Raw genomic sequence first — 9,394 nt, 5'->3', positions numbered from 1 at the left:
CCCAAGGAAAGAAAAGTTCAAAAAGCAGGGACAGGGAAAGAAAAACTGCTCTACTCCCAGGAGCCAAGGGCAAACCCCCTGGCACCTCCCTGTCTGAGCCCATAAGCAGCCACAGCCCAGTCCTGGGATCAACTCTACAGGCTCAGGGACCCAGGCAGATGAGCCCTTGAATCACAAAGGGTTCCTCTACAGCATTCTATGGGTGTCAGTCCTGAGTCCCTGAGCCTGTGGTGCTCTGCACAGCTATTCAGAGAAGCCTTCTCCTGATTTCTGTACAAAGATCTCTGTGTTGGATGTCAAAGGAGAGTGACCACCCAGCATGGGTTGGGGCTCTGGCCCTCTAATCTGTTGGTCCATGTTAACTTCTCCACAGAGAAAGCTTATGAGCTTTGCTGATGCATCCATTAGGCGTTTGGGGGATTCAAACTCAAGTCTCTGCCTAGTCCTGCAGCTTTGTCTCAGGTGTTTGATGATAACCTAGAGCCTTTCTGAGGACTTATGAGAACAGTGTCCTCTTGATGCGTCAGTGTAGAAACAGCTTTGTCTTTAAAAAAAGAAAACTATACCATCAGTTTGAGGCTAATCCTTCAGTATTCAAAGATAACGTGACACCATGAGTGTAGACATGAGGACTTTAAAGCAGGATGCAGAGTAAACATTCAAAACAGAGAACTATGGACAGCTAAACATCTTACAGGGTTTTATTTCTAACAGCCTAAAGTCTTTCCATAGCCCATAGAAGCCACGGTCTCAGAGTCCTTCCCAATCATGTTGACAGGTCCTATTGTGACCTCATGAGGAGCGATTGTGAGGCGGCCCAGCAAACACATATTAAGCTGTTGCCAGGCCTGGAATTCTTTGAGTGCTTTGAGAGGAGGTGTGGAGTGGAGCCCTCTGCGACTTGGTTGTATCTAGTGAGCTGTGTGTGCTGTATCGAATTTTACTGTACTGTGTATATGTGTATGTATCAGTGTGTGTAAGAGAGTGTGTGTTGACAGATTGGCCTGTGTGTGAGTGCGTGTACACTTTTGCCTGTGTGTTTGTCAGTATATGTAGGAGTGTGTGAGTTTACAGGTTTGTATGTGTGTATGTGTTTGTATGTGTGTATGTCTTCTTGTGTGTATGTGTGTATTTGTCTGACGTGTGTTTTTCCAGCTTTGCTTGTGTGTAACTATGCGTGTTTTGTGTGAATCTGGGTGTTTGTAAGAGTTTGTGTGAGTATAAGTTCACTTCTGTGTATTTCTGTGTGTGTGCCTGTGTGTGTGCCTGTGCCTGTGTGAGTGCCTGTGTGTGTGTGTGTGTGTGTGTGTGTGTGTCTGTGTGTCTGTGTGTGCACGTGCCCATCCCCTTTTGCCCCTTGTATCTATATTACCTGCACCTCAGTGCAAGAGAGTGTAGAGGCCAGAAGTCACCCCGGCTGCTGTTCCTGAGGTAGGTTCTCAACCTTATTTTCAAGACAGGCTCTCTCACTGGCCTGCAGCTGCCCAAGTATCTGGGCTGGCTGACCAGTCGCTCCCAGGCATTTGGTATGACAAACCACATAATATCAGTTTAAAGGCCTATGTAGATGGCTGGCTGCCTATTTCTTGATTGATTGATTTTTGGATGACTTCAAGAGAAAGAATTAGGTCACATATTGCCACGCAACTGGCTATTTCCTTATTGGGGTTTTGTTTTTTGTTTTATTTATTTATTTATTTTTTATGGATTGCTGGTTTCATTTTTTAGTGGTTTTTATGTTCTCACATGCTATATTACTGCTTTGATTATTTACGGTTCTGCAGTCGGATGATTAACTCTATCTCCATTTTCAATGTCCTGCGGTTTCATCCTTTTACATTATTCCTGTTTCTCTATTTATTGAGTACAAGCAATCATTGGCTTAGACTTGATACAAATTTGCCCTTTGTGACACTTTGACTCTTCGGCCTTTGTTTAAGGTTTACTATTCACTGATATTTAACTGCCTCATTCCTTGTGGTTGGTTAATTTTAATTTTCAGTATTTTGCTCTGGAGAGTTGTGGATTTTTGTGGATCACTAGGTCCTGAAATTCAATGGAGTTTTCCCTTAAGTGTTGGCTTTTTATATTTGTTTGTTTTGTCTTATACTAATTCTTTCTCCTCTCGTTTCTTTCATCTGTTTTTTTTTCTTCAATGAACATCTATTCATAGTATTGACCATCTTTGGCCGCCCAATCCTATTGTAGTATGACGATTTTTATTTTCATCATTGCATTTAGTATGTGTGTGCTCTTGGCTTTCTCTTTTGGGGTTGGTTATTTGGGTGGCTTTTACTTATGACTCTTCATATTTTCCCCTTAACTTTTTCATAATTTTGCTCTATTTTTGTAGTCTAGTTTTTACTTTGTCTTTGTTTGTTTTTTTTCTTTTTCTTTTGTTTGTTTCTTTTAGGTACCACAAGTGTAATTTTAGCTCCTATATTGCTCCATCTTTTTCATTATTTGATTCCATTTTTGTTATTTTTAGGTAGCATTAGTACTGATAAAATGCCTACAGAGACTGAGGAGGAGTTACCAACCCCTACACCCGAGCCCAGTATCTCTGAGGAGGGCAACTTCCATTCCCAATACCAAGTATTGGGGACAATTGGGCAAGGGGGCAACGCCAAAGTCCTCCTGGCCCACCACCGGCTCACAGGAACCCCGGTGGCTGTCAAAGTTCTGCGAAAGGACAAGCAGTGGTTCCAGCCAGCCATGATGGAAGCAAACATAATGAGAAAGATCAACCACCCCAACATAGTGTCTCTCATACAAGTTATTGAAAAGGAAACGAGAATATACCTCATAATGGAGCTGGTGGAAGGCCAAGAACTCTACCAGTACATCAGAGAGTCAGGGCACATAGAGGAGGATGAGGCCCGGCAAATATTTGAACAGATATTGTCAGCAGTGAGCTACTGCCATGGAAAGGGGATTGTTCACCGAGACCTCAAACTGGACAATATAATGATTGATAAAAACAAAAAGGTCAAAGTCATCGACTTTGGGCTTAGCACCCAATTTCAACCTGGAAAAATGCTAAACCACCACTGCGGCACGTACTCTTTTGGTTCCCCTGAACTCCTCCTTGGCCATCGGTATGACGGGCCGAAGAATGATATGTGGATTATAGGAGTGGTCTTGTACTGTATGGTAGTGGGAAAGCTCCCATTTGATTCAGTGATCATCCAAGAACTGCAAAGACAAGTAGTGGCAGGGGTATATCCTGCTCCCTGTGGGGTTTCAAAAGAACTGGAGGACCTCCTTAGTAAATTACTGAGGGTAAATCCCAACTTTAGACCAACAGCAAGAAAGGCGATGAAACACCCTTGGTTCAAAGAACACTGGAACGGATTGATAGGTCCCTATGAAGAAATGCTTCCCCTCACACCAGACCCGGCCATTTTGGATGCCATGAAAAGCATTGGATTCCAAGCCTCTGTAGTAAAACACTCTTTAAAACAAAGAAAATATAATGAGGAAATGGCAACTTATTTCTTTCTACAAAAGCAGGCTCTCCAGGGGGATGGCTGCACAGCCCAGGCACAGCAAGTGAGTCCCGTTGCAGCACCATTCCCTAGCCTTGATCCTGCTGCTGCTTTTAGATTAGAACCAAAGAGGAGTGGAAGCCTGCCAGTCCTTGGCACCTTGCGGGTGTCATCCTCCCATGGTCACGTATCTCACTATGGCCAGAATGCTCATCCAAAAGGAGGCAAAAGATCCACTGTGGCTGGTTGTCTCAGGCCTCTACCGATGACACCTACACAGGACCACTATCACAAATGTGCCGTGAGTGTCCCATGCATTCAAACAACAAGCATCTTCACTGAGAAGAGTAGCAATAAGGAAATCAAAGAAGACAACCCACTCTCCCACAGAGCCCCATTAGAGGATAAGCCCATCCCCAGCAGGGTCCGGCACAGAGGTTTTAAGGGGTGGACCAGGAATATAGCAAATGCCCTGATAAAGCTGTGTTGCTGCATGCCAAGGAGAAAGAAACCTCGCCTGGGGCAGAACAGAATCTCCCCCCAGAAATGAGCCACAGGGAGAGTCCAGAGAACAAGCAGCAGGCATAGCCCAGGTACCTTTGTGCTTTGTCCTTTTCAGTTTGCTCTATGCTGGTCCTTCCTCTGTCTCTGGTTTCCATTTTCCCCACAATTCTTACCTTGTATCTGCTCTAAGTTCTTTATGAGGTTTCCCCAACACCAAGCCTTCTCCCTCTTCTTGATTTCTCCTCTTCCCAGCAGGGACCCAATAGGATTGATGAGTTCCACACTCTACAGAGTTTTCTAGTTGGCCCATCCCTTCAGATGGACTCCAGCTCCCCCTTAGGCCAATAGCTCCCACAGGGTGAGGACAAGAGGTTCATGGGCTCATGGACTCCTCCAGGGGCTACTGATCTTTTCACATGTGGTCATCAATCACAAGTGCTGCAGAACAGAGTCTTATGTTTTCAAATGTAACATCCCATTCCATTAAGCCTCAAAACTAATTAACAAGGTTTGTCATTGAATAAGTATCAACAACCTAGTTTGTGGGTTATAGTTGATGGTCAGAATCCTGCATGCATGCATATTGTTTTACATACTGTTTTTTTTTTGTTCCTAAGACCTAGTGATCTATTGAATTTTATAGGTAATAGGTCTAAATGGTTTCTTTCAAAGACCTCAACTGAGAAGTAGAAAAAAGAAGTTATAATATAGTAAGGCAAATCAAAGCCCCAAATGGTAAGCTAAGAATTCTACCTCACTGTCTTTTTTGCTTGGAATAAATTGTCTTGTCTATTTCACAGTGTCATCTGGAAATTCTTTCATGTCCTCAGTATAAACAGTAGGTGATTTCAGACACATGGCAATGGAAAAGACACCAGCAGAAACTACAGCAGCAACAGGAGTAGCAACAATAGCAGAAGCAGCATTAGGCACAGCAGCAGCAGGAGGAGGAGAAGGAGGAGTGTAGGAGGAGGAGGAGGAGGAGGAAGATGAAGAGAGGAGAAAGAGGAGGAGGAGGAGGAAGAGAAGGAAGAGGAGGAGAAAGAGGAGGATGAAGAGCAGGGGGAAGATTTTGATTCCCTGTCCCCGTGAGAATTGCTGATGACTACTTCTGGGCACAGATATCATGCTGAGAACTGTTTATCAAAATGATTTAACAGAATATTAATTTTCATAGAAGACATGTCAATGTTCCTGAGGGCATGCAGCCCTGGAAAAGAGAGCCAGATGGCAGAGGCAAGCAGTGTGGAATGTTCTTACTGAGGAAGACCTTCTCAAAGCTGATGATGTAATAGGTATGAAGGAGCATTTCATGGGAGTCACGGTCCCATGCCCCTGTGTCAGGGCACACAGAGCTCCTAGCCTTGCATCCTGCGTGAGAGGGGACCTGGAATATTACCTGATCCCAACAGGGTCCTGGATTGCATGGTTCCCCCTCAGTCATGGTCCTCCCTGTGCCTCATGGGGTACGCAGCTTCTACGGGCTGAATTTATATCAGTGATTAACTGGAGCTGGACCACAACCACACCACAGGCAAGCCCTGGGCACTGAGGACATTAAGAGCAGCAGACAACATCTCCTCCACTGCTTCTGACTCTGCTCCACAAGCCAAGGCAGCTCCCACACAGCAGGCATCCAACCTAACTCCCAGCAGGCAGAGTGTGAGATGTCTGTGGATGAGCCCACAGGGACTACAGGATTCTGTGGGAAGACATCTGGTAGCTTCTGGAGCAGCTGCAGCAGTCAGGACACATGAACTACAGTGGAGGTGAGCTATAGGACCAGGTAGCAAAGAGCCTGATCTGGCCAATGCTGATCTGAATCCCTGAGGGCAGGCTGGAATGGTCACTCAGGGCTATTAGAGTGAAGGCCAGCCAAGGGCATACAATGTGTCACTAACATTCTCAAAGTCTTGTCCAGGAAATAAACCACTGGCCTTGACCAGTAAAGTTGAGTCCAGACTCATGGGCTACAGGATAGCAGATTGAACTGAGTCTGAATTCCCATGAGTATGACCTCTGGCTGCTCCCTAGGCTCAGTATAGATGAGCATGAGAAGGCACCATTGCTGTGTTTGCAGGAGTAGCAGAGAGCTCGGAATACATGACCCACTCCTAACCCAGACTGGAGCCAATCTGGGGAGGAGATGGCATCATTTGAGAGATGGGCTTATGCGGGACACTGTGCTCTGGTCTGTGGCACATACAGGTCCTGTCTTTCTTGCTGACAGTTCAGATCCTCAGCTGCCCTCATCACGGACAGTCCCATGAGGAGGGGGTGTTTGGTTCCTGCTTCCCAGTTAGGGCAGGAACAAGCCCAGATGCAGTGAGTAAGGACAGTGCTTCTGTCTTGACCCAGCTTCCTTGTCCTCCCCCCTCCCCCAACTCATATCAGGAGCCACCCAGAGACCTTCATAGGAGTGTGGGTCATGTTAATCGGAATGCACAGCTGGAGATTAAATTCTGGGTAAGGTCTCCATACAGCCCTGGTGGCTCCCACACCCTGCCTACCTAAGGTTTCCCAATTGGGTCCTCAGGGTCGTGGAGAATCTTCTACAGGCTGCCATGAAGATACAGCCAGTTTCTTGGTAACATTGTGTTTAGCAGAGGTTCTCTGCTTCAGGCACAGGGCCTTCCAGTGAGAGGGTTTGCTGAGTAGCACACCAGGACCAGAAAAGTGTAGAGCCCTCCAGTGGTAGACATGAAGTACTGCAGGAGTTTATTTCCTGATTTCTTCACATCTACCTTGTTCTAAAGGCTTTTTGTCAGACACATAGGGACCTAAGAAACTTTAGTTTGCACCCCCATAGGGAACCCAGGACACTAAACCAGCAGCCCTGTTAAACGTCGGCAGAGGACAGTCTGGGCTCTGTTTTTATAGAACGGCTCTAGACTGGTATGAAGACTGATTGACCAGCCAGTCAAGGAGAGTTAGGGACAGTTAGAGACTTGGAGGAGAGCATGAGCGGCAGACACAGCAGAGTCCAGGCCAACAGTGGAACCAGTTCATTTAATAGAGAAGCATATGCCCTCCCAAAAGGCTGTCAGCTTAAGGCACTGCACTGAAGACCTGACCCAATAACATGCCCAATTTACACATCACCCACCTGTGGCTTGTGGAGGGTCCTCAGGCTACCCTCCATCATGGCTGAAAGGCAGAAGTTTGCACATCATTGCAATGTGGAGGCTACTCTCTGCTGATGGGACCCACACAGTCTGTGAAAAAGTTTGCTTAAGTGAAAGTTGGCCGTCCTTGAACTCTCTGGTCTTCCAGGGTAGTGTGTGTTGACCACATGCAGAGCCATTCCTGAAAAACGTAAGAGCCAAAATTCAACAATAGGGAGAGAATCCTGTGCCAGATGGAATCCCTCAGGCCAGTGCGGATTCAGAGACATCCTATGCCATGGCATGGAGGCTCCCAAGAACTTCTAGGATCAATGTGAGCCACACCGGAGGCCACAGTCTATCCTGGGAGAACATTAAAGTATCTGGAATTATCAGGGACCCTAGGGTAGGTTCGTCAGGATATGGAGCTGATGCATGGTGGGATGCTTGGAGGATACAGCCTAAGGCAACGTAGAGGAAAGTGTGTTATGAGAGCTAAGACAGAGCAACCACACAGTCTGAGAACAAGTTTGCTTAAGTGAAATTTGGCCGTCCTTGAACTCTCTGTTCTTCCAGGGTAGGATGGCCTATCGGGCCCAGGACAGAGCGACTATGCCAGAATTACAATGGTCTGTAATAGAGATGGAGAAGGTGTCAGGATGGGACTTGGGCAGTGGATGGAGCTCTATGACTGCAAAGCCTGCCTAGGCTCCCAGGACCCAGAGCTGGCTGCTGCAGGAAGTCCTAGATCACAACTCTGCCGTTCCTCTTCCCAGGTCTTGCTTTTAACTACTGGACCCAACACAAAGCCTCCCTTGCAGGCTTACCAGAGCATGAAAACGAAATGGCCACCTCCTGTAACAAGAAACACTTCTAGAAGAGGAAGGAGACATCAATACATTCACAAAACCTTCAACTCGAAGTCTGTCTTGCCAATAAGTGTGCAGGGATAAAGGTAAAGCAGATATTGAGGGACCAACCAGTCAATGACTGACACAAAGTGAGATCTGTCTCATGTGACAGACACAACCTCTGACACTATTTATGATATTCTTTCTGATTTACTTGCAGACAGAAAAGTAGCACACATGTCTCCAGAGGCTTCACTCAGCAGCTGAAAGCCACAGCCAATCCTCAGATAGAGCTCGGGAAGTCTTGTGGAAGAGTGGGGGGAGAGTGACAAGGAAACTGGTTGGGTTAAAACACTACAAGAAGTCCCCGACAGTCAGATACCTTGGACCATGGAGTATGCTAGAGCCTGTGCAACCAACCCCAGAGCCGGGTTAGCTATCTGCAGTTGGTCTCCATGTGGGTCATCTGACAAGTAGATCCAGGGCTGTCTCAGTCTGTGTTGCCTGCCATTGGATCTGTTCCCCATACCCGGACTGCCTGATTGTAAATCTGTGGGGCAGAATGTGCTCGGGCCACCTGGGACTAGATGTCCCAGGGTGGTGTGGTACCCAGGGACTCTCCCCTTGTCCAAAGAGAAGGGAGAGCATTATGGTAGAAAGGATTTGTAAGGTGGGACTGGGAAGGGAAGAGGGAGAGTGACTGGGATCAGGATGTAACCTGAATAAAGAAGACATTATTGGAAGTAAAAATTTAGCCTGGAAAATGGAAAGATTGGTAAGTGACTAAGAGCACTGAATGCTCTTCCAGAGGTCCTGAGTTCAAATCCCAGCAAACACATGGAGGCTCACAAATGTCTCTAATGACATCTGATGCCCTCTCTGGTCTTTCTAAATACAGCTACCCTGTACGTATGTTTAACAAATGAATGAATGAATGAATAAATAAATAAATTTTACCTAGTCTTAGTTATCAGGCAATGAATAAAATGTCGAGATTATGTTTAAACCCATGTCATGGATTGCCTATATCTTTTAGATCTGCAGGAAACATCTCAACGAAGAACAAGAGAGGCTGGAGAAGAATGGGGAAGGGTTTGATCCCTGAAGTTCCTCAGTGTCCACTAGCACAGCACTTGTCCTTGGGAGATGACATCTTTCACTCTTCCAGACTGTCTCACCAATCAGAATTACAAGCTCTGTGGATGAACCTGTAAAAGAGGACAGTTGCTCTTGGGCCAATATGGAGGTTCCTGACCTCTCAGCAAGCTCACTGCTGACTTTTGAGGTCTCTGGAGGGTGAGCAAAATGAAGACACACAGAGTAGCCTCAGGTTGAGTCAGCCAGGCCCAGGGGGCTCAGTGGTGTCTCTCAGATTCCCAGGCCCTCCCTGAGATTGAACACTCTACACAGTGTAAGTGGATTAGGGGATAACCAGGAAATGCAGTTG

At 46.4% G+C, this 9,394-nt stretch overlaps 1 protein-coding gene across 1 annotated transcript; it reads left to right on the top strand.

The window, feature by feature from the left end:
• The first annotated feature begins 855 nt into the window (after positions 1–855).
• Positions 856–4,997, top strand: LOC134484877 (sperm motility kinase Y-like). The gene is made up of 3 exons (XM_063280757.1): positions 856–1,431; positions 2,489–4,081; positions 4,793–4,997. Exon 2 carries the CDS (start codon positions 2,509–2,511, stop codon positions 4,036–4,038), a length of 1,530 nt encoding a protein of 509 aa, XP_063136827.1. The 5' UTR covers positions 856–1,431; positions 2,489–2,508; the 3' UTR covers positions 4,039–4,081; positions 4,793–4,997.
• The last annotated feature ends 4,397 nt before the right edge of the window (positions 4,998–9,394 follow it).

Source organism: Rattus norvegicus, chromosome 1, assembly GCF_036323735.1.
Source record: "Rattus norvegicus strain BN/NHsdMcwi chromosome 1, GRCr8, whole genome shotgun sequence".
Classification (NCBI taxonomy): domain Eukaryota; kingdom Metazoa; phylum Chordata; class Mammalia; order Rodentia; family Muridae; genus Rattus; species Rattus norvegicus.
The sequence above is the reverse complement of the archived record's forward strand: the minus strand, read 5'-3'. Positions and strand labels throughout refer to the sequence as shown.